The following is a 26,435-nucleotide window of genomic DNA, read 5'->3' on the forward strand; positions in this document are numbered from 1 at the left end:
TATTGTTTAGAAATTATTTCTGCAGAAAAAAAAAACTATGCAGTGATTGAAAGAACAATTTCAACTAAATTCTCAAATAAATTTAGGTTATACTAGCTTTGTTACAATAGAATTTGTTAGAATTACTAATGGGAAAAAAAAGATCGGGGAGGGGTGAGTTGTGTGCATAGCTTATAACCAACCCCAGACAAAAAATTAAAAATAAAATAAAGAACAAAAATGTATAAATAATGAAAGAATACTAAAGGCTGCGGTGACGTAAACCCAAATTCAGACTATATGATCAGTGGTTCATCCCCAAATGTGAGAATAACAAACCATGTGATTAATTAACAACATACAGCTGCAAAATACAGACAGAGTAGTGTAAAGACAAGTGATTCGTCGTATATAACGAGCTGGATTAAACCAGTGTAGTGTGATGAAGTGAAGTAAAATGACAATCGGGGAATAACGTATGTAAAAATAAGTTTACTGATAAAGAATAAATACAGAGTCTCAATAGCTGATTTTCATTGTAAAAGAGGGATATTATGCTGTGAATGAGAATCTTTGAACGTAACATTCATGTTACTTCATTCAGGAGATGGGAAATGAGATATAGTTGTCATACTAGCAGCTTTTTACACCTCTTTTACTAAGAGGAAAATAAGACTTTAAGACTCTGTACTAGATAAAATCCTCCTTGTTCTGTCTTGAGGTGGGCGGAAAAAGAAGAAGCGCCAACCAGCCCGCTGGTTGCCAACATAACAGTTATCCTTCTGTGTTTGGAGCTGTCAGAACTCCAGAAACTCGTCCCTTTTCTGCCTCTTTGGGTGAGTGTTTATTTGAAGACGACCAAACAAGCCAGCCGGACTCAGAGTAAACATCTGTGTAAACACCAAAGGGCTGACAGCAGGCGGCTGCTCCACCAGGGGGCAGCAGAGACGTTTAAAGTCACAGCCACTGCAGAAATCCAGACAGCAGATTTTCTTTTAACCTCTGATGGCTGACCAGAGAATTAATCCTCCGTGGAGCGAGAGTAGAAGTGGGTGAATAGTGGGACTTCCAAAAGTAAAAACGTGACAGGGACGAAAACAAAACCACACAAAACACAAAGAGGAAACAATATTTCTCTCCTCACCATCACTAGCACTCTGTTATTACAGTTTTTATGGTGCTTTCGGGTCATTTAAGAGAAACTTTACAGGCACTAAGTGGTTCTGCTGAGTTTCCCCGATCAACAGGGAAACAGCAACAACTTCAGACAGAAAAACTCTAGATCGCATTCAGTGCTGGATGTGCTGCCTTCAGTGGAAGTTTAGATTCACAACTCTTTGTGATGTATGTGTAACCTACATAGAAATATATGTGATCCTGTTGAACCTCGGTTTAGAGATTTTAAACGACAGATTCACATTTTTTAAGTGCGTCTCAAAACAACACGCAGATGTATGTTGGTCTAATTATTACACTTGTTCTTGTCATACTTTAAGATGTTCCTTTCTTATGCACTTTCAATGGAAGCATCAAGATCCACAGTCTGTACTGAGCCATCTGAGGCCAATATGGGGCTACAGCAGTCTGAGATCATCAAACCAAGTAGTTATCTTCCAAGAATTAACTCTTTCCAGTACAAAATTCCCTCTTTCTGTTTGCCAGGACATGGATTCTCTGCAAAGCTTTGGAAGTGGAGGGATAATAACGAAGGGAATAATGTCACTTTCAAGGATATAAACCTAATTTGTCAAGTTCAGATGGCTGAAGACTCTTATTACCTGCAGAGAAACTTTGAAATGTAATGTGCCACAATAAAAGCACTGTTATTCTTTTTTTTGTCTTACACTGAAAGTGCATGAGAACCTATATTGAACAGGAGCAACTAAGCAGAATAGTAGTAGTTAACTTGTTACTGCAACAAAATGTGTCAGATTAATGTTCATCAAGTGGGAAAGAGAAAATATGTACGTGTTAAAAACCAATTTACAGAAATCCACAGTGAAGCTGCTGCTAAATATCAGCCAAATTAAAACCGTTCTAACCTGTCGGCTAATTAGGAGAAATAAAAGTTTAAAAGTTTATAATAAATTGACTTGTTTGTTAACAGATGTGAATATAAACATCCATACGTCCCCAGTGCGTCGTGAAGTCACCGTGTTGTCGGCTGAAGTGCAGCTGAGCTTTACTAACATCCTGCCACTGACATTGTTAACAGCTGTAGGGAATTTAGTCCTGTCAGTATCTGGCTTTAATATTGTTTCATTACTCACACACAAGAAAGTTTTCCAGTGATGAAACAATGTTTTCCACAGAACTTCACCAGACTCTGACTCTGACTGATCACTTTGTCCCAAATTGCACCACAACCAGTCTCCCTGCTGGTCCAGTTCACTTCTGATTCACGTGTTTTTTTTTTCCTCAGGCACTTTTTGCTGTAACAGTGATTCGTGTGAAAGTGGCTTGTTTCTACAAAGGTAGAACAGAGAAAGTGCCCAAGAAAAAAATGTATTAGACGTAAACACAAACAAATGTAAAGCTGTGATAAAAGCTCAGGGACGATAAAATGTGATCAAATGCTATTTTCTACTGCTCAAAAACGTGACTGACTGTTCAGCCAGTGGTACAAAACACCATGAATTAACCATGGTCCAACTGGCTCCCTCCTATCATGATATATATCTAATAGAAAGTCACGGTAGTTTGATCCGTTCCACTCACTTTTTAACTCACTGGGGATTCATGAATGATTTTAGAGTCTAAAGGTAAAATGGTCACCAAGTCTGATCTCTGGACTTCTTTAAGCATGTGAACACACCACGAGGCAGTCTCTAGAAAACATTTAGCTTTCACCACTAGTCGCTGTCGACATCACAAACACAGCTGAACGGAGTGCAGACAAGTGCTGGCACGCATTTCACGTAAAGTGCAAACTGATGGGGGTTCTCCCCTCATGGCGTCAGACCAGCTGAAGCTCCAGGAAAACCGGGGAGATCGAAGACGAGACGATCTGCAGATCAACATGTTGCTGTTTAATGGCTCTCTATCACCACAGGCTCGTACCCGCCTGCAGACACCCTGCAAGAATCCAAACACACAGTGAGTCAGTATTTACATTTCATCCTACAGCATCACACTAAGCTCATCTTTTGACCCTCTGATGTGACCACATCTCCCTGACGAGTTCTGCACAATGCTGGAACAACCTGACAAACACCTTGAGAAACTGTGTACGTCTGGAATGATTTCTGAATGCTTATGTTTCTATAAATGAAACTAACAATCCGCAGACAGTTAAGTGAAAGTCACCAAAGGAAACGAGGAAGAGAGAGCGACATGCAGACAGTGAAACAAACAGAGGAGGAAGTGACAGAAAATGAAAGCACAAAGTGACGGCGTCTCACCTGTTTCCGAGCCTGTGGCCGCTGAGCGCGGTGGTTCCATCTCTGCTGACGAACAGACGCAGGTTACTGTCTGAAAGCCAGAAGCACAGAGTTAGCAGCCGCTGATGGGAACCACGAGGCCTCAACACGCAGCCCATAAGAGGTGACAAAACACAGAGCCACACAAGCGAAGGACAGCTCAGTGCTAAGATGGTGCATTCATCACCAGTTCAGTTGTATTTGTGCCTGATTAAAAGCAGCAAAGCTGCACTTCTTTTTCTACTGCAAGCTTCAGTGCAGGTATGAATCTCAACTCCACAGGAAACACAGATGACTTCCTAATCTACCAGCCATTACTCTGCCTCACTGTACCTTCAGTGTTGTTGATATCTGCAAAGTTTTGGCTCTGGACAATTTTCTCCACAATGTCATCAGCATCAATGCGGGTGTCGTTAACCCAGGAGGGGTGATTCTCCACTGAGTCCTGCTTCCTCCTGAAATGCAGTGAACGGAAGATGAAGTAGAACACTGAAGTAGGATGTGACACATTTCTGGTTTCAGGATGTACTTCCTCACAATCTCATGACCAGAGCACTGTACACTCTTTCCATACCTTGGAGGCCTGTTAGGGGGTAAGACAGGCCGTGGTGGGCGAGGGGGTCTTTCTGGACGTCCAGCATCCTTGTCGCCCTCTGTCGGCGTGTCGGCAGTGAAGCCCAAGCCCCCGGAGGTGCTGCTTCCTGTTGAGGTGTTCCTGCGATGCGTGAGGTCTGACAGGCTCGAGGAGCAGGAGTGCTCCGTGCTGTAGCCTGCAGGACGGCAGACACGAGAAGATCAACATCTTAAACAGGTCTGTGAAATCCAGTTTATTTCTTAACAATCTGCAAAGACGTTCTCAGGAAACAATCAAATAAAATTAGGGATAATTACAAGTAAAGTAATTATGCAAATGGGTCTACAAAGTTCACCAGTACTGCAGAATAAAGTTTCCCAAGAAAAGATTAGAAAACCATGACCCCACAAAACAAAACGAAACAAAAACTGTGCCCCAGAAAATCATTAAGATCCTAAAATAGCTTCATTACATTTTGGTCAAATTACACAGCTGTTTTCTTAGCAAACAATGTTGTTGCTATGTAGTTTTAAATACTTTGAACACATGTGCCTGATATTTGTGTCTTTGTTTTGTTAGTGTTTATTATTAAGACATTGTGGCCATGATATCAACACTGCCACATATTGATCTTTCAGAATCTCCCATGGTTTGAATGTAGTATAATATTTATCATTCGAATTTAATAAGACAGTCAACAGGAAATTACAGGAGTCCTAAAATTAGGGATTGTAGAAGTGTAGACAAACACTGGGTGAGACGTCTGGTACCTGAGATTTTGCTGTGCTGACTGGCGTAGCTGGAGTTACGAGAGTGACCAGACTGGAAAACCTCTGCAGCACCAGACTGGTTCTGGTTTGTTTCTGACTCTTCGAGGAGACCTGAAGGCACCAAAAGAAGAAAACACTGTTGTTGCCACTTTATATGTATTTATTTTGAGTTGTGCAGCTTTTTCTGCAAGAGTAAACATCGAGCTGTCGTTGTTTACTCTCTGACTCACAGGAGCTGTAATTTACAGCCATGCAATGTAAAGTAACTAACTCTTGTTTGCAATGAAAGCCTCAATACTTTTGGATTCATGGCTTGTAGCTGTGGACACGTAACACTTTTCACTCACATGGAAAATGTGTTTTCTGTATGTAAACCTTACAAGTCGTTTGGAAGTTGGAAAAAAAATAGTTAAGTCAAAATAAGCACATCCTAAACAATGTCATCTTCTCACATCGGACTGTTTCATAACTACTTCTAGGAGGATTTGGTTCAGGATATGAAACACATCTGGCTGAGGAAGAGCAACGAGGCAGGTTGGGCCAAGATCTAATAAACTGGAATCCGGATTTGAAGATGTTTCATACATGTAAATGGTTTTAAAATCCAGGATTTAAAGTGTTATACATGTAATTGGAAATAGTATTAGCCTTCAAACGTAACTTTATTGATTCTGAATCCAGCAGCAAATAGACTTTATTAGGTTTAAGGACTAATATTTAAAAAAAGTTTTGTTTCCAAAAACAATATATTACATATTTACAAACCTTTTATTTTCATTAGAAACATTACTTGCCAATAGAGATTACTTACACTGAATATGTAAAAACGTATGTGCTCAAATGGAGTAAATTTATCAAACGATAACTTATTTTAAAACTGAAATTAAACATTTTACTGAAATTGTTGTAAGTTGTTAAACTTTGTAAGTGGCTTTGGAAGCGTTTGTCACGTTGTACATGTGACTCATGTTTGCTCGATGAGCACCAGCTGGCTTTAATCTGTCCATCATACCATACACATTGTCTAAATATATCTGGCAAAGACTGACAGCCTTTCAAACATACACTAAAAATGGTGGTTGTTTTTCCTTCATGAAACAGAAGCGGTCAACTTTACATGCCCTTCACCTTTTTCCAATGGACATGTACGCCCTCCTCTACATTGTTTCTGCACGGCCTCAGGGGGACCCACTCCTCGATTTGGGAACAATGAGCTTAAGAGAACTGGGTATTTTGCCAGCTTGGAACTGGATCTATCTCTTAAGCTTTTGTTTTTCTCTTTCAAGCACATGAGTGTCCACATCAGCTGTTCTGGGAACCCCCCCGGCCCTTTTTATGCAATCCAGATGTTTAAAATGTGGATCTTTATTATAGAATCTGCCCGATTCTGATTTGAGAATCTAAAGACAGAGGGTGTGGGCTGTGTAAATGAAAATCCAAACTCTTCCACATATGAACTGCACCTGAGCTGATGATGGAGGGTCGAGGTTTGGCGGATCGGCCCAGTGAAACCCCTCCAGCTGGACCAGGCTCGGCTGTTCCCTCCCCCTTGCAGTCCAGCTGCAGGGTGTGTTCTTGTCCTGGGATGGAGATGGACTTTGCTGTGCTGGGAGGCCTGCAGGGAAAACATTTATCAGTCTGGAGCACAATGTGAACAGAGCTGCAGTTGTGCTTAGCTTGGCAAACTCAGATAAGATTCACTTTATTGACCGCAGGGAAGCTGAGTCACTGCGGAAATGAAGAACAGAGGAGCACAAAGATTTCAGTCAGGTTAAAAGGTAAAAATGCACATAAAATAAAAAGGTACCAATAAATACATGTGGATGTCGACACATTACACAGAACACATGACACAGCTCTGTTGCTCAACGTGTGACAAACAGTATAACCTCAAGAACTCTGGGACAAACTCCAGCAAGGTGTGTTTTGTCAAGTTTCCATCAAACATTTGTTGTTCATTTGAAAGTTAAAGTTAAAAAAACAAACAGACAGAAAACCCCTTTAATAAAAAAAATATTTATGATCTTTTAAAAAAATTCTGTGAGCATCTTAAATATAGAAATCTGAACTACTCACGTTTTGAAACACGGATCCCCAGACAGGAGGGTCATCCCAATGATCACCTTTAGCAAATGAGAAAATCCTTTTTAACCAGTGTTGAAGAAGTGAAAATATTTTATCCATATTTACACCTGTTTGACCTCTTATTATACATATATGTAAAATAACATTTGGTTAACTCTAACCATGCATTCCTGCACAGTACTTAATAAACTGTGTACAGTTGGATACTTAAACCTGAAAATAAACCTGATGTTGTTACTGTAAGTGGAGCTTGAAGTGCTGGACATGATTAACTTTACTGGAGAGGTTTAGAGTAAGCTACCAGTAAGTTCACTGATGTATGAGTTACACACAGCTGGATGACGTTTTCCAGGGAATGAGATGACAAATCTACTCGTGACTGACTTGGCTCAATAAACAACGGAGCAGTTTGTGTTGACGATCATTGGGTGGCGCTGCAGAGCTCCTCAAACACATTGTACTCTGGATAAACCAAAACCACCTCCACCCACAGAGACATTAAGCTGCCTCAGCTGCATGTTCAGTGGAGAAGTTTTGGTGCTTTACAATGAGCACAAATAAAATAATGATTTCAGGGTCACAACAATATTTTTCATTACTGTCCTACAGCAGCCAAAATTCAGTTTGCTATAAAAAAATCCCTACAAATAAGGAGCAGGAACAGGTTATGTTTGGGTTTTTAACTGGTCGAGTTAAACAGCAGATTCATTCTGTAGTTTAAATAATGTTTCCAGCTCTAGATGAAACTACAGTTCTAAAATATCTATGTTAACTTCAACAGGAAAACCTTCACCATTTGACAAAGGGGCGACTGATCTTCAACCTTTTCGACTCGAGCCACTTTGTGTAGTGGAAGCAATCAGTGAAGAGGTCAAGTGTCGAAGGTCAAAGGGTTAGAGTTAATGATCAGGTTTTCCTCTGGTATGGGAACTTTTCTATTCTTACTTATTTTACAAGGGCAATTTTTCTCTCTTTATGGTTTCTTTTTCTGCTTCATTTGAGTGTTTTCTCTTTCATTCTTTAATTTTTATTATCCTTTTATTCCCCATTATCTCACCTTCAGTATGGAGTTGTCCTGACGCGTGTTCTTGGTGTCGTATCCCTCCAGCAGACAGCAGCGCACAGTGGAGCCTGAACCAGCAAACTCCGCCATGTTGAGGTCTGTGAAGCCCAGCTGAAGGTGGACAGGAGAAGACTCAGTTCTAGACTCAATAATGACAGGTTCATGGCTTTTTATTTTTGGCACATGTTTAAAAAAGGAGAGACTTCTGCGACACCCATCATTTAGCACCCCGAGCAAATTTACACTGCTGACATCAAGTTTTTAAGTCTATGACAGGGTCCAAAAACCACACGCCAGTCTAAAACAAGAAGAAGAATCAGTTCTGTACATTTGAAGTGCCTTTAATGCAGCCAGAAACTTTTGCAGGTAAGTTTTATAGCTGCCAACATGTGTCCGACTAATGCCTATGGTGCAGAGACACTGTAAAAACTAGGTCCACAGACGCTCACTGATGGCCTGAGAGCCAACCGTCAGTTTTCTGTCTCATTGCACCTTCGTGTAAAGTAGATCTTGTGCCTAAATCCTAAGAACTCACTTCTAGTGAGGAGCTGTGCTGAAGGCAGATGAGAGGAAAGAGAACAGGAAAGCTGCACACTCAGATCCTCTTCAGATGTATTTTAACTAATAAAGCAAACTGCCTCTGGAAACACAGATTTTACGTCTGTCGTGTCTGACATGGCTCTTACTAAAACAGAACTGCCTGGAAGCTAAACAGATATGGACACCGTTATTTAGTGTCCTAAAATTCTAATTTAATAAATATAATATGAGACTCTCTCGCATCCAAGTCTTTAATCATACAGCCATGCTGGTGACTTCAATGCTTGCAAGTTGTGAACAAGGGAATCCTTCCCTTTAATTCGATTTTACCTTCCTTACAATCAAAGGGATCATGTCCTCAGCTGTCCTTGTGATTTAAAGGTATCATGATTCTAGTTGCTTATAAAAGCTACAATGGTCCAGGTGTGTTACTTCATCAGATAAAAGATTTCTGCACAACCGTTATCTCTAAAACAAACGGTGCCGCGTGGAAACTGTCTCAGTGCTATGTGAAAGCTCTCTCATTAAGAAGGTTCCTATTCTTCACTCTCTGGGTTTCCCTTACTTTACAGACCTTCTGTTTTGAAGGAAGCCCACTTCCAAGGAGGGAAACAAGGTATATTTAGCTTAAGGAAATCTAAATGGAGAACGAGCGAGAACAGAGGAAACAGTTCCTGTTGGGCAACGACGTCGATGGAGCAGCAAAAGTTTATGTTCGTGAGGGGTCTGACCTTGTAGTTTCATTCATAAGATGTGACTCATCCATCATTAGCTGTTCATTTTACGGGTAGAGAGGTGTTGGCAGGATGTTTTGCAGATTTCAGGCAAATGTGAATGCAAGCTGGAGACATTTTTTGATTTATGTTTGCACCCAGCTGATGGTAAAATGCTAATATTTACCTTAAATGATTAAACATGAATACAAACTCATCTTTAACAACTTCTTTGTGTTCGTGAACCGGTCGACCAAGAGGCTCTTACCTTCGAATATGCTTTTCCTCCTTTGAGTTCCTGCAGAGAAAACAGGAAGACGGTAAATGAACCCAGAGATCCAACTTAATTTTACACAGGGCACCAATTACATGGCTCCAACAAGAGAGTTTAAATTACAGGCTGGGACCACACTTATGCCTTCGATGGAGCTCAACGAGCAGATGGACATGGCACTGAGAGTTACATGGGAGGTGCAGCATCAAGTCTGCACTGAAATATCCAACATAGAGTTTGATCCTAAGGAATCTACACATGTAGATTTAAAGCTAACCACACATGGCAAAAAACTGTTTTTATGCTGTACAACTATAGTTTGATGTTCATTGTGAAGCACGTAGACAAAATAGTTTGATTAGTAAATCTGACAGAAAATTAATTGTATTATATTATGATTAACAATTAATTGTTACATTTCAGGATAAAATCCAGATATTTGATAGTTTTATGTTCTCAAACGCAAGAATTTGCTGCTTGTCTTGGAGTTGAATAACAGCACATGGAATATTTTTGTGTGTTTGTGGACGTTTGGACTGTTTGTCAGACAAAGAAGTTAATTTTAAGATGCTAACTTAGAATGGCAGGAAAGTGTAATGAGTTTTTTTCAAAAACAAATGTTCCTGGAAAAAAAACAAAAAAACCAAACTTAACTAGTGTCAGCATCATTGTCAGGTTGTTGGTCCTTGAATCACAATTAAAAAGACCATTAGCATGGCTTCAGTCAATAAAATGACTGACTGAATTAATCCTTGCATTTTAAAGTACACATACATATATATATATATGACTAAATACCTGAATGTTTAGTTCAACCAAACTTTGGCATTGTAGTATTCTGGTTCATACAGACTTAAAGACTTTTTTGAGAATCCTACCTTCCTGACTGACACCCTGCACACAGATGGATCCAGAACTCCAGTGTGGGGGTTGGCACTCATTTTCGACACAAAAGTGAACCTCTTCCTCCAGCGAACACAGTTTTCTTGGACCTCCACTCTGGAAGAAGACAGAAAAAAAAGCACTTGAGTTGCAGACGTTGGTTAATTAATAATTAGAACTTTTGCTGAGGCAGTAACACGGACAATAAAGCAAAACAACAACCTAGACTGTGTATCTATACTGTATATAAACCATCCATCAAACACATTTTCCCAAACATTTCCTGACATTTAGGTCAAACCCAAACATTCTCAAGACTTGGCAACTTCTCATCTTGATTTACTATATTCTCTGACTTCAGAACAACATTTTCCACTCATGTCATTCCGATCTCGTGCATCCACTCAGGGTCAAACCTTTCAGAGAAAACATGTTGGGAGAATGTTTTTCCAAAACTACTAATAGAGCTGCTTCCCACCAATTATTATTATATTTTTCCTTTTAGGATCTCTAATGTTTCTTAAGTAGATGGAGCATTTTGTTTGAGGACAGGGAAGAGCCACTCCATGACCTCACAGCCACTGAGGAACACCATAACCAACTTGTAAACTAATTTGTCCCCGTGGATTTTTCTCTCACGCTTTACTGACAAGCAAACATCTCAAGGAAACAGCACAATGGTCTTAAGGCTTCTGAGAAAACACATCTCGTCATAAATGCCAGCGGAAAACCTTTTAAGTGTCCATTTATTCTGGTTAAAGGGTGGGAACTCAACAGTAGGTGTTTGCTCCTGAAAACAAAAGCTGATGCGACTGGTAGTGAAATAAACTCCAAAGAAATGTCATAGAAACACAAGCGGGCCACAAGTGGAGGAATGCATAGTTTTGTGTGATGTGTATAAAACATTTTCCTTTGTTTAATAAGACACTTGTACAAAAAGTACAGAGCAGAAATCACAGTGTTTTATTTACAGCATATCGAAGCAGTGATGGACTCATGCTAGAAATGTTGTCAATGTGGCCACTCACTCTAACACATATGCTCAGTCAGACATTGTACTTAGTACTAAAGTCTAACTGCTTCTAACAATTAGCAGCTTGTCCAGGTTATGTCTAGATGAGTTTAGGTTGCAGAGCATGAGCAAGTGAAATGTATGAGTTTACAGCTACTGGAAGCTAAATGCTAATGCAAAGGCGCAAATTAGCAATAATACAAGTTGATGATTAGCAGGTTGTGTTTTATCATCTTAATTTAGCATGCTAATATTTACAAATTAAAGAGAAAAGGGGCTGCACACACATTCAAGTCAAAAAATTCCTGAACTATTTAAAGCTCCTACATTTCAAGCAACATTGTTAAATTAAACACAACGTCCAGTTCAGTCCATCTAACATCATCATACGTTATGGAGGCATTTCACTTGAAACCACAGCGCTGTGCTGCAAGTGTTGCTAAAAGTAACTTTGTTTTACAGTGAAACTCAAATGTACCGTGTTATTTGTAGTAAATTCTAAATGTCTGGTGCTAAATCAAGGGATACTCATTATGGTAAGAAGAAAAACACTCCAGAATCCTCACGTGCAGGGTCATGTTCATTTTTTCACAGTTATGACAACCTGACCATCATTTTGCCAGCAACACATTTAAGTTAAATACTATCTAGTTACAAAGCCCCATAATTCATGTAAATATCCTGTCACTCACCATTAAAAAAAAGAGAAAAACAGTTTTTCTCCTTATTTTGGAAACTGCACAACGCCTGTTTTTCCAGCTCGTAAAATCACAGTGTTCCACGTTTGGGGTGTGACTGTACTTAAACTGAAAGGTCAAAGGTTTTATCAAAAGACAAATACTGTTTCTTTTCTAACTACACTGGAACATTATGTACAAGTACAGCTTTGCAAGTCCCTGACCATCTAAAAGAAGTACAGAGAAGTACATTTTGATTATTATACAACTTTGTATTTATTTGATAGACTGGAAGGCAAAACTACTTGTACTATATAGTTATTTGAAAATTAGACATATTAAAGTTAAAATCACTAGAAAAAAAATAGTCAACAGCAAAAACAAAATGGGACATGAAGTCATTAAACTAAAAGTGCACCATACTGTACACAACTGGAGTTTGAAGACATAATAAAGTTGATGATATCACCACATCCGCAGGCATCATAACCAGCAAACAATGACTGAAGGGAAGGTCTTCAGTCGAAGGAGCAGCTCAGGAAACAAAACGTATGAATTGGGGCTTCCACTTGGTGATTAATGAAGTTATTATTATGTGCAAATCCTGTCTGAAGTTGATCCTGATGGCGGAGAAAGATAAAAGTGATGAAACTCAGAAGTGGTTCATCCAATTTAGATGATGTGCCCAGAACATCGTACGTCTAAAAGTCTGACGCAAGTATCTGGCTTCCTAAGAAGTGATTCAGAGACTGCTACTGTAGACAGTTTGTATAGGAAATTTGATGTTTTGACTGGTTGTAATGCTTCTTCAAGTGAATAAAGAGTATGTTACTCTATTTGTATATACTAGCATGTACTATATTTGTGTATTTTATGCTCAGGTGAGTCTTGCAAAAGAGATATTATTAATTAAAGCTTAACTATATTATGCTGATTGGAGTCTTGTCTTGTTCTTTATTTAGTATTGGCATTATGTTTTCTTGTTGTTCATCCATCCACCCGAATCTTGTGATCTTATGAAATCAACAGGGAGCTGACATGATTTTGGTTGTCAGAGATCAAAGGTCACTGTAACCTCACGTATGCTTCATTTTCATCAACAATATAGTTAAGAAACACTTGGATGCGGTTTTATTACATCTGCTACCAACATATGAGTCTGGACAGACGTGTGTGTAAACTACAACATCCCTGGTGGATGGAGTCATCCCAGTGCAGCGCTGTATTTCTACCTAAACTGTTCAATTTTCTGTTTCATTTTCAGTCACTTATTTTATTTTATTTGAGGCAGTGCATGAGTTGAGGGTTATTGTGTGACAGAAGGTGCAAATGACACATAACAATAACTCCCTCACTCTTTAGTTTAGACTAGCAGCAGATGCTCTTCACACTCCCCTCCCCCTACAGTCTTATTCACTATTATCCACCACCTCTACATAAAGTGCTGTGTGATTTCTACCACTTTATTTCTTTCTTTCTCCTACTTCTGTTACTTTTAACACCTTCAATACAAAATACTAGTAACAGTCACATTAATGTTACCACTAAATCCTGTATATTTATGATTTTTAGTCGTAGGTATTTAACTGGATGATGCACTTGTTATGGGGGAAGGACACAGAGTAATATCAACAGAGTACAGTGTTGATTCGCTATCAAATTTCTTTTTGTTTTGTGGAGTTCTAGTATGGAACAAATTATGCAAGTCTTTTAACAAGTGACAGCAGCTTCTCAAATGAAGTTTTTTCTTTTCTCTATTTAACTTCTATGAATATATTCTTGAATATTTAGATTTTCAGATGCACAGACAAAATTAGCATTTTGCTAAAGTCACTTTGGACTTTAGGCAGAAACATTGAGAAAAATCTACCAGAAAAAGCTGGTATATTAATCCCTTATTCAAACAGGTTTTAGTTGCAACCCTTTTAGTTTTCCCTTCCTTTATTTAATGAAATGGCTGGAATGTCTACAATTAATCCACACAAATGAATTTAATCAAAGGTCTTGAGCTGCTTAACTAAAAATCATGGCACAACATAGAAATAACCGGAGAATCACAACAACAAGAATCATGTTGTGAAGTTTCACAAAGTCCTAAAAAAATAAATAAAAAAGAAAGTGAAAATCTCCTCTTATTGGTGGATGTTTTTTAATCCATCTGTCCGTGGAAACAAGTGAGGTTCTCAGAAGAGAACAAACACAAAGCACACACTCACGGCTCTTATCAGGACCGTCACGCCATTGGATCCTCCAGTGTGTAAAAGGGAGCGTTTCCAAACCACATTCCTCAGTCCAGATGGTTTTGTTCAGGCTCCATGGAAACCTCACACTCCTCAAATCCACAGACGCTCTGCCAGCAGCTCAGAGGAGGAGCAGGCGCTCACAACAGGGCTCAGACGTTTTTATAAGCCCCCTGTCCTTTGTTTTTAATCTCACCTGCAACCTTTGTGCCTCTTCTGTTCACTTCTTTTACTCTTTGTGTAGAAGGAGGTTGAGGTGTAACATCCAACATAAATTCTGTAGTAGAGCTTTTACCCCAAATGCTTTCTGACTCCTTTCACACTGCAGCCGATCATCCCAACCAACCAACTTTTGCAACAACACTCGTATCACGTTCATTTTGCAATAAAAACAACCAGAAGAGCTTCATGGTGTTTTCAGAAATGTGATCTGAACCAGATAAATATCTAAAATGGATTAGATCTGAGAGATCTCAACCCCCGTAAAATACTACATGTGTCCCGACAACTATTATGAAATACTACATTGAATGTGTTTACATGCACTTCAGTAATCCAGTTACAGTTGGGTTTTCTCCAGCAGCAACTGTCATGTAAAGAGTAACTTGATTATTGTGGTCATAGTAGAGGATTGAAGAACAATCACTTGACTGACAGAAAAATAATCAGGTACTACACACTAAAGATGTCGCCTTGGAAGTTTTGATGAGGATTTCTTTTTACAGTTTTGGCTTGGCAGAATACCAGTAATGAAAATAATAACTAGTTGCAGCCTTAATGCAGTGTTTTAATGCAGTTTTGTAATTCAAATACAAAGTCCACTACCAGAATAAAAGAGGCATCTGAATTGTTTTTTTACTGTAATATTTCTACAGTATGTTACTGCTAAATAAAAGTACCTCCAAAATAAAAGCACATCTGCCTGTAGCTTAAATATCAGCGGACCGTAGAACAGTCTTCTGAAAAGTAATTAAGATGTATTTGAAATATTTCTAGTTTGGATAATAAGAGAACACTGGGGAAAACTTGCACAAAGGCACTTGATTGGATACGAGCAGCACTGAGCTGTGAACGCAGCCCAGCAATAGACAACTCAGTTAAACCAGGCCACCGTGACAGTAGACAGACACCGGAGCTGCTCCTCTCATTGTAGCTGAACAGCGCACACATAAACAAGACGACGGAAGACTGACACGATAAAGCCTGCAAAGAAAAACTAACACAAAGGCCGCCATTGTGCGTGTCCTCTTCCATGCATTTGTCCTGAGGGTAATCCTTTCATCATGTTGTACAGTTCAACTAAATTTGTGTATTTAAAACCAAAAACTGCTGTGTCCCTTCAACAACCATAGCTCCCTACATCTGAAAATAGACCAAAACCTGATGTTTCCCACATCCAAAAGAGCAAAAGCAAAAGTCTGTCGGCAGATCCAGAAGTGTAATCCATTTCACCTTGAATGAAAGCAAAAGCAGAACAAGCTCAAATTCCTAGATCATCAACTATTACATGTAGATTAAAGCAAGGAGACCAAGAGCCGATGGCAGATTAGGTCAACAAGACATATAATATCCAGGAAAGCTTAGGTTGTGGTAGGAAAGCAAATAAGAGCTGGGAAGCTGAGGAAGACATGGTTTGTTACTTCAAAAAGACAAGCAAATACTGGAGACAATGGGAGAGGAGGTTTTAACTGGGACGAGAAACAGAAGCATATAAAGCACTTTGTAAGATCATTTTTAGACAAGAAAGAGACAAAATGAGGTACGACATGCAACAAGAACACCCAGCTGCAACTAAAAAGAGGATGATACGGTTTTATAGAGTAACTGCAAGACCAAACGATTCATATTAAACTTTAGAAGTGGGAAACTAATTGAGCCAAATTCCCAATTAACAGTTGTTTTTTCGTAAGAGTGACTGAATTTAGTCACAGCTGTCAATAAATTATTGAATATACTAAGGAAACAAAAAATTGATATTTTTTAGGTAAGTTCCTGCAAATACAGCTAACTTTTAAATGGGTTTTAATTTTACAATACATCATAGTAACAATAATATTTTCTATATATTTTTTTTATAAGAATTTCAAAATATAAATATGCATTGTATTCAGATTTGAGTTCAGACACCTGCAGTATCAGGTGTTATCTTACTTTATTTGTCACTGTTGCTACTGAAAAATGGGTCAAACTAAAAGAACTGCAAGATATTAAGAACTCAGTTACTGTTTTCAGGGAATTTGAATCATTGCTTTATGTATAAGTTTAGGTTTTAGATTGCTACATTTTGTTTTTGTCTGTGTTTTGGTTTGTGAAAATATTTAGTGTCAAATAAAGTCATTTTATTAGGATTTTGTGCAAAATGTTTGTTTGCATGAACCATGACTTGAGCAGTTTCTCTTGAATAAAAGTGAAACTCTGTTTATTTTTTATTAAAGGTCAGTTTATTATCGTTTGCTTCTCAGGGAGAAATATTATGTAATATTTTGTGACCTGGCTTGGGAGAGTTTTGAAGATTATATTGGTTTAGGTGTGTAAAGTAAATGCATACTTACATCTCCTAATCAGCTGTTCCTGCTGCCTGGAAAATCTTACATAATTAAATAAACTGAAGGGACTCGAACAGGCTGAGCTGAAGTTACAGGAACTTGGATCAGACTTGTTTGGCCATCTCCCTGCTGCCAAAAATCTGCAGACTTGCAACGCGACAGGTTATTAAAAGTGATCTGTCCAGTGATCAAGCTGTTTCTGAGTGTGTGTTACGTCTGTTTAAAAGTCTTGGCTGTTTTATTTATGCAGGAACCTAAATGAAGTAAAGAAAATGCAACAAAGACTGAAGGAGACAAACTGAAGTTGTGATTACTCACTAAAACTCAGCAAGTGATACGTAAACATGAAGTCCGAGTTGCCCTCCACAGGACCCCAGCATGTGATGACTCAATGTGTCAGTAATGCAGCAGTATGGGATCCTTATCTCCCATCCTGGCTGTGTGGCTCCTGGGGGCCCCGACCGCAGCAAAAACACAAACAGCAGCCGGGCCGAGTCGGGTCGCATCAAGGGCTCAGATAAATAGAGCAGAGCAGAGTGCTGAGGAAGCAGGCAGATCCTGCACAGGCGACCGTGACGTCAGACGACAGCAGGAGGGGCGAGGAGTCAGGGAGGATGTTCCTGAGCCCAAGAGGTCATAAGGTCGATCCTCGCCGTCACCAACAACCTTTAAACAACCATGTGTGCTTTCAAAAACGACCTTGAACACAACACAAATGCTCTCCCCTACCTGTTCACTCAGCAATGCTTTTGGTTTGAAGATGCAAGAAGAGGAAGAAGATCTATAAACACACATGGAATAAACCCCACTTCCTTCCCCAGTGAACTGAAGAACCTTAAACTACAAAGCTGTAGGAGAAAATACTGCTAAGATGCATTATGGGAAATGTAGGATCTAGTGTTTTATGGCGCTTGTCAGTTTCTACAAATTAGACGTCATGGTTGCAAAGGTTTTCCTGCATCTAAAAAAAAATCTACATTTAAACATCAGTAAGGTTTTATTAAAGTAAAGATCTAATATACCCCAAGATAAGGCGTCTGGCATTTGTATTGAGCACTCAAACGTACATTTGTGGCTTTCATCAGATGCGTAATTGGTAATAGAGGTTAAGGGTGTTTGAGTCTGCTGTGTCTGTGGCATCTTTAACTGCAGTTAATTAAGGAAGTAGGTTTTTGTGGTGCATGTCAGATTTTTTATACCCAAATAACATCCATTACTCCAGTTCTCCCATGACATTCCTCATTTTAATTTTAATTTTAATTTTTCTTTTAAATAACACATTCTGTATGCCTCCATGTTTGAAGTAAAGTGATAACTGTCATCAGCCCTGCACAATAGGACAAATACACTTTCCCACTAGAAGATAATAATACACTGTCAGGCAAAATGTGATGTCAGTAACAAGGCAAATACAGATCTTCTGGGTAAATTTAGTTTATACAAATACAGAAAAGCTGTTTGTTATCCACTGTATCTCACCTCCATAATTATGTTTTTTTGGTTGTTTATTTGTTTGTTTGTTTGTTTCTATTATTGCTTTATTCTGTGTTTCTCCCCCTGAAGGGATCAGTAAAGTCTTACTTTCGCTTTACAAATTAAGCTTTTACTAATGGCTCAATAAGAAGTGTACGATTTCTGGATTTAATGAACAGCTAAAAGTAAAATAAAATAAACATAAAAGCCTTGCTATATGAGTTGTGGAGCTGTGACCCAATGTGATATGGAGCAGCACATCCGAGCAGAGCAGCACTAACTAAACTCTGCATGTGATGACTGAGGAGGAAAACAATGGGGCCTCAGTTGATGCTATTGAATTCACTCTGTGCCCAATCGAAACTTCATGAAAACTTCAACCTCTTAAAGAGAGAGAAGCTCCAACGATCAGGTCCACAGGAATTCCCCCTGCATGTGGGGAGTTCTGATTCCTTGGTTAGATACCAGAGGAATTATGTCCAACACAACCCCACACACAGACCTCCCCTCACATCCCACCAAAACGCTAACGGCTGGAAAAGTGAGATGAAAACAGGAAACAGCTGTTGAAAGGCTATTCGTCCCTGTCGATTTCTAACTCACCTCACAAACTCTCCCTTCCCTTCCACTCGTCCACTCCAAATGTCCAACCTCTCTTACATTTGAGAGTGGGTGAAAAAAGTGACACTTACTCTGGAGCGCCAAAGCACTGCAGGTACACTTGTTGATTGGACAATTCAATAACGTGTTTGACAAACCTGTAAAAACAGGTGGTTCCACGGGTGGTTTCCTGCTTGTGTTTCCACTAAAGTCCATAAATTCACTCAAACAAACACTCACAGGGCCGTTACATGAGACATTTACACTTTCTCTGCTCCAAATATCTCTCAAACCATAAGTCAAGCCTGATTCTCCATTCGCATTTGGATGATTCCTCATAGTTAAAATGCACTATCTACTTAGGAGAGGAGATAAACGATACATGATACTCATGGGGGTCGCTGCTTTCAGGCTGTTTTACAGCAGACCCAGTGAGGACAAAGTATTGAAGAGGCAGTAGAACAACCACAGGGAGTACAGCCACCCACAGGGCTGCACAGACCTGAGAAAGCAGGTAAACAGGAAGTGATTACAGCTTCAGCTTGTGGGCTGCTGCTCCACCCTGAGCCCCTGAGCAGCATATGTGTTTCTACTGTGCATCTTCTCTCTAGATGGCACATCTAGCAGGAGATATAGGTATTAAATACCGCACTACTAATACTACTAGGGATGGGTATGGGGATCATCTTCTCAAAACTGGTCTTTGCTAATAAGAACAACCAAGCAGATATAAGGAGTTTGTTTCCTTTGGAAAATAACAAGCGTGAGAAATTGTACAGACTGTGAAACAGATCCAAAGCCCAACCCTAAACACTACACAACGCAGCTGATGTACAATGAATTTAAAACACAAATGAATACTTTCTGCAGCCGTGTCCACATGTCAGCAGCTGCACGTGTGTGGAACATGTGAGCATACGTTAAGTCCCAGTGTGGTATGTGCAGAATGGCGTGCTTGTCTATTTAGGAATATATCCAGGGCTTAGGAATCCATCACAGACCCACAACTAACTCCGAAATTATGCAGCAGACACCATATATCTTATTCTGGGTGGAAACCTTTGCTGCTCATGACTCCTCTGCATGTACTGTACTATTGTACTATGAATATATACATTTAAGAAAATGCCATAAAAATGTAAGAAATTTCAAAAGAGATGTGAGAATTACAGGAACTTATTTGTAATAAATATGGAAAAGACTGAACTCGTCATTTTTCACATTAGTTACTACAATTATTGAGTGAACACAAAGAAAAGTCTCATAAAAACTCCCCTAAAGCCGTTTACAACAACTGCAATCAGTCACGTGCTGGTGATGCCTGACAGTCAGGAAGCTCTGCCAACTCCACCCAGAGGTCCCAGGTCCTCTTGAGGGTCCTAAAAACTACATCCTGAACCTTCCTACTGGGAAAAACTAATGCAACCTGTGAACATAATGATCATGCTAAGAGTTAGTGGACAAGTGCAGTGTCAGATTTCATTACATTTAAATAAGGAATTCAAGATTAAACTGAAGTAGTGGTCCTATAAGGATGTGTACAGAAAAGGCAAAGCTGACCCAGGCCACAAAAACGGACCCCAACCACTGTACTTTCACAGGAGTTCATTAGTCTGCGTGACCAGCAAATCAGTGTGCTTAAGGACAAATGCAGTGTCCTAGCTGATAGCAACAATGCTAAGCTAACTGCTAAAACAACTCAATATGTTCACTATAGACTTGGGTTTCAGAGATATCCCAGTTTCATGGTATAACATGGAAGTTGTTTGTTATCGTAGCAAGTACAGTTGCATCTAGCCGGTGTGTGCCTGTCAGACTCCACACAGGGCACCACATGCACAAATTTAGCAGTGAAGATAATGACAGAGAAGGTCGACTTCTAGTTATCAATCCGACCTTCACCATGTACATCAGGTAGTTGTTGATGGATAAGATGTAATATTAAGTCAAATAAAATTCTTGGTTAAAGCTTCTTACAGAACACGTTAGAACATGGTGTGTGTGTGTGTTTTCCTACACGGCTGAGATTAAATCAGTATCTGAAGAGGAAATTAACACAATCTGTCCAAGCTGCCACATCAGAAAGCCTCGCTGCAGCCTCTCAGAGCTCCACGTGTCACATCAGAAACTTCACATCCACCTCTCAGAACACTATCACGCCTCCATCTCAGGAGGAACTGCACCTAAGGTCGGGCTGTGGTGGTTGTGTCTTTATGCAGTTTTGGCATCATATTGATGAAATAACAGAAACAATGTGGATTAAAAACATCAGCTAAATGTCCAATATGCAAACTTCAACCACCAAGCTGAAAGCAAGACCTAGTTGATAAAGTCTGAACTTTTGCTGTAATGAAAGTTGTTTTCTGCCAACTCAAGATGGACACCATCTGTTTTTTTAAAGCTGCACAAAGTGAAAACATATTATCCATTAGCAAACGTGGATATTCTGTAAAGCTGGCTGAATGTAGTGGATCATTTCCAAAGCTGAGCTCTGTTTCTCAGATTGTACTTTTCTGAGATCTAATTTGTGTCTAAAATGTGCATCTGACACTTGACCTTTTAGATTTCTGAGCCTATTTTAATACTATTAATACTTTTAATACTTTATTTTCCTGTGTGAATTGGTTTTAAAAAGTGAAAAATAAAAGCAGGTTACATGAAGGCAGAACGTTTGGAATCAGGTTTACACATCAGTTCTGAATCAGGATTCACTTAAGTATTAATTTAGTCTAATTTAGTTTCTCTTCTGTAAAAAATAAATGTAAGAAAAAGAAAGCAAACACTTAACAAGAACAAGAACAGCTTCGTCATTGCTTTGGTCGACTGTTCATCATTAAACTCTTTCAAGTGGAGCTTTTAAGAAGGAAACTGAACTTGCACGAAAAGGTTTATTCTAGGTCTTGTGTTTCCCCAGCTGTCATAATTCACAGCACTGTTTTATGTTATCAATCAATAAAACCACAGCTCAACAAAGAGAAAAAACACAAGCACCATGTGTCTGCTGGGTCATTTTAATCAAAACAACTCTATTAATCATGGTCTTTTGTTTTGTGTTGTGCTACACACACTGGTACTGGCAGTATTTAGATTTATGTGACACATAATAAAAATAAAACATATATAAATTTGAAAAAAAGGTCTGGTTCCTATCACAGAAAACTCTGACTGAATGACTTAAAAGGCACACAGGAAGCTCGTTAGCAGTCGCAGAACAACTTATCATCTTTATATCACGCAACATCATTGCGCTCTGCTGTTTATCCAGCTCTCAAAATCTAAACTACCATATCAGAAATAGATGTGGGACTTTGCCACAATTTCCTCATCTTGAGCATTTTCAGTTCTTACATGTGAAAAATGTGTTTTCTTGCTTGTTTTGGCTCTGAACATGTCACATATATAAACTTATTACTGTGGTGTTATGCCATGATTGTGCAGAGGTAGATACAGATACATTTATTGTAAATTTTCAATTAATCATTTTGTTCTTCATACTTTTATGCTTCTCAAATTCTGTCTGAATTATCCTCTATCAAGAACAGACATAATAAAAACTCCCCTTGATAAACAAGATACTTGAAGACAAGTGTCTAACAGGACGCCTTTTTGATTTTGCACGACGTAAACTCCACTAATCACAGTGACATTCAGAGCGTGAATGTTTTGTTAGTGTTGAAATGGTGCCAGTAAAAACCATCTTTACTTTCTATTAAGAACCTTTCTATATTGTTGCTGTCATTGCTCTGCTGGTGACCTCACTTTACATTCTGAGATCACGTTCGTTTAGTGTCCGTCCACTGAATCTCAGCGGGCCTGTGAGGCTATGACCCACAAACAATACTAATGATATGTGCCAAAACTGATTAGAAAAAGCACAGACATGTTTTCCTCTATCATATCAATGACTGGTAGATATCAAACAGGCCAAACAGATCCGACAGCTGGACGGTCACAATCGCACCATGTGACTGACTCGGAGCCAACGTGGCTGTGGAAGGGTTTTCGTGCGAGGCAGCGCAGTACGCTGGGTAAGCTTGCCGTTAATTCCCCCACTGTTCCCGACCCACACAAAGGCGAGGCTCCAACCAGGCCCTGTACAAAGACCCGGTTTGTCAGAACTGTGACATAACACTAATCTCTGTCCACCGCAGAGGGAGTCTCCCTCCACAGTCACCCCCTTCTCTGAGAAGGCCTTGTTTTGAGTCAGAGAGATGATGATAACTGAGATGAGACAGAGGTGGGGGGGGGGGGCGATCTGAGCTGTTATATAACCTCCAGAGAGGAGAGTGACCTCTGCAGAGTACTGAGACCTCAGACATTGCTGTCCTTGCAACACAGGGGAGGAGCTGAGAAGGAGGGAGGCAGGAACAATACAGTTTGTTATTTCTCAGCAAACTGGAGTTCAGTTTGACTAAAACATTTTATCAGGCTGCAATCCTCTAGAGGTAGAAAAAAAAAAACAGACTCTTACTGGATCATGAGCTGAACCTCAGAGGCCAGAGCCAAGGAAACACAATGTTTTTGTATCACGATAAGACAAAGTGGCAAACTTTAAACTAACAACAGGAATCTATCACAGTGAAATAAACCTGAAACACAGCTTCTGGACTCTTACTATGAAGTCCTGAGGTTGTAATATGTGCAGAATATGGTTTGGTATCCTCTTGCCAAGCCTCAAGCCTTCCCCAAAAAACAGGTTTGAGTACTACTGCACCTCTGGATTGTCACACGTTGGTTTTTGAAAGGACAAGTCTGATGTTCCCTCTCCTTTTTCACATCAGTTTTTCGCTTTGCCTCTGTGCTTCTTTACCTGAGCTCATGCCCAGTAAAGGCAGCAGTGTTTCCTGGATGTTGTTTATATAGGTTTTCTTTGCATAGTAGTGTTTTAACTTGCATTTGTGGTGCAGCGACAAACTGAGTTCATGGTCAATGTTTTTCGGAGGTGTTCTTTAGCCCCTGCAGTGATTTCCACCACAGAATTATCTGTTTTTAATGCAGTCCTGCACAGGTTTTTAGGTTTGTTTCTTGCATACAGAGACTTCTCTGAATCTTTTTAATTATTATGTAAGATAAATAATCACATTTTAGGTTGAGAAAGTTTATGTTGCTGCAAGATGCCAGATAAGTTTTTACTTCTTTGGCTCTTTCCACTGACGTTTTTGCTCAACCGATCAGATTATCTCTTCCTCACAGAAGTGTACATGTGGCTAAAACGTCAGATCTGCTCTCTCACTGATGAAAGTTAACACAACGGAAACATCCGCTGACCACGAAACCTGATCAAGATCATCCGTCAGTGTGTTTACTTTTCCCTTCACACACGCTGCACCAGTAGGATGCTATGTGAGAACAGTGAAGTCGAGTGCGCACACACAGGGGATGATCTCCTTGTAATGAGGACCCAGAGGAAATGTTCTCCCACATACGTGTCCGTCAGCACATGGATTTAAAGGTTTGAAAACAAGATATGAACTGGAGTTGAAGAGATATTTTAACATCAACCACATACAATTGTTTACCTAAACACTTGCTTTGAGATTCAGGTGACTAATAATGTACACATAATAGGTCAGAGAGAGTAAAAATAGGAGAGAGCGGGAAGTCAATCTTTGTGCTTCAGGTTGGATTTTAAAAGGAGCATGAAAAATATAGCACAAAAGAAAAAGCCGATTCATTTAAGACACAGTGAGCACCCAGACGTCCTTTAGACATTTGTACACCTGTTGCAGAATTAGAATAATAATCCAAGATGAGCTCTACTTTCACTCTCGTTGTATGAAGCTGATAAATGACACATCAACTTGCAGCACAAAAGCACAAACTCCCCATGACGTTTTTAAGTCATGACTCGACATGGCAGCTCCTCCAGCTGGTTTAACAGGCATCACAAGGTTCAAAGGTCAAATAGCCTCCGGACACTCCCTGAGTCCTGTCTTTACTCTCTAACAAGTGTAAAACACTGGAACACACATCAGACATGACTTTCAAAGCAGCATAATCTTGTGTTTTGATTCAAAGTCAAGGAAGGGAAAAGAGATGAAAGTCACTGATGCTATCGAGGTCAAAAGGAGCAAATAACATGAAAGTTGTGTGACGCAAATATGGAGATGAAAAGGCCAGAAACCAAATAAAAGCCACCGTTATCACATCCTAGTGTCATTCAACCAGACACATCAGGTTAACAGGAGGTTTTGGAGTGAAATGTTATTTTAGGGACGTTAACATCTATTTGACAGGATACGTTGGATTGAGAGTTTGTGTTGTGTTTAGTGTGGTCGTCAAGTCGAAGTGCAGATAAACAGCAAGTCCACTTAACATAGCAACACGCTACGTTTAAATGTGACTCAGAATAACCAACCTTCATTAACCAGCCAGAGGCAGTGCCATGTAAACCTGAACACATTCAAGACCCCAATATAACAAATGTTTTATGAGGCATTTTTGACATAAAATCATTTATGATATGAAGCAACTAGAAAAAAACTAAACAATCACTGCAAAATCACTAAAGTTTGTGCAACAAACATGCCACAAACATTTTTTTTTACTTCTTCCCCATTTGATCTTACAAAGATCCAACAGTATTGGGTGGATTTTAGACCTTAAAGATACTAAAAAATGAAAAACAAACACAAACCAATAATCAAAAACGTCACAAATAGTAGAAGAGGAATGCAAAATCACTATATTTAGCCTAACAAACATGCCAGAAAAAAGTTTAGGAGTCATATAAAAGTAGTAAAAATGCAACTTAATTCACTATGTATCTCTAAAAATGCACTTAAAGATAGTTAAAGTCCTGCAGCACAATAAAAAATCTGCAAAGTATCCCGTGGAGAAACAAATCAAATCCTGTAAGCTACTGCAAAAATACTAAATTTAGCAAATCAAACACACCTGAACAGGATCTGGGACCACAAAGAAGGACAGACATGCCACTAAATTCACTGTATATCTGTGTATATGCACTTTTTTCTCCTGTTAATTAAGTAAAACTCATTTTTAAACTGCTTTAAAAGGAGCATGCATAGTTTAAATAAACTTTGCATGTGTGAAGTGGTGTATAAGAGTGTTTTTCGTGTCTTTTTCGATGTTCTTACCTGGAAGAAGTGGCGACAAAATCTCCATCCAGCAGCCGGAGCTTGCAGAACAGAACTCCGTTAACGAACGGCACAGCGGTCAGCTCCTCCAGGGTCAGATGAGTCTGGAACTTAAATTTCTTCTTTTTCACGAAGAAGGCCATCGAGATAGTGTAAGAACACGACTAAATCTGACAACTGAACGGTAAAATAGTGTTAAAACCAGCTCAAATGACGGACTGCTGCTGTTTCAGTCTGTGTCCTCAGGAGAACTCCGCTTCTTCAGATGATTCAGCACAGAAATCTGAAAACAAATCAAGGATCTCGGTTAATAACGTGGATAAAGACAGAGGAAATAGCAACGTTTGGGGTTTAACAGAAAGAGAAGACCAACCCGGACACATTTCGGGTCCTTTGAGCTTCGCCAGCGGCGGCTGGACAACATAAAATGACAGAAAAAGCCGCTTCAGCTCCGTTTCTTCAGGAGAAGTAACTTTAGCAGCGTCAAG

At 39.4% G+C, this 26,435-nt stretch overlaps 1 protein-coding gene and 1 long non-coding RNA gene across 2 annotated transcripts; one reads left to right on the forward strand and one right to left on the reverse strand.

Moving 5' to 3' along the window:
- fam102aa (family with sequence similarity 102 member Aa) lies at positions 1 to 26,435 on the reverse strand. The gene is made up of 12 exons (XM_026343458.1): positions 26,321 to 26,435; positions 25,948 to 26,230; positions 10,296 to 10,416; positions 9,412 to 9,441; positions 7,885 to 8,001; positions 6,819 to 6,865; positions 6,206 to 6,357; positions 4,743 to 4,853; positions 3,973 to 4,168; positions 3,732 to 3,853; positions 3,381 to 3,450; positions 1 to 3,054 (listed from the first exon to the last, which is right to left on the reverse strand). Exons 2-12 carry the CDS (start codon positions 26,088 to 26,090, stop codon positions 3,009 to 3,011), a joined length of 1,155 nt encoding a protein of 384 aa, XP_026199243.1. The 5' UTR covers positions 26,091 to 26,230; positions 26,321 to 26,435; the 3' UTR covers positions 1 to 3,008.
- On the forward strand, positions 4,124 to 8,023 carry LOC113150772. The gene is made up of 3 exons (XR_003297685.1): positions 4,124 to 4,209; positions 7,609 to 7,748; positions 7,891 to 8,023. It is a non-coding gene; the product is annotated as an uncharacterized LOC113150772 (long non-coding RNA).

The sequence above is a fragment of the Anabas testudineus genome, chromosome 9 (genome assembly GCF_900324465.2).
Source record: "Anabas testudineus chromosome 9, fAnaTes1.2, whole genome shotgun sequence".
NCBI lineage: Eukaryota > Metazoa > Chordata > Actinopteri > Anabantiformes > Anabantidae > Anabas > Anabas testudineus.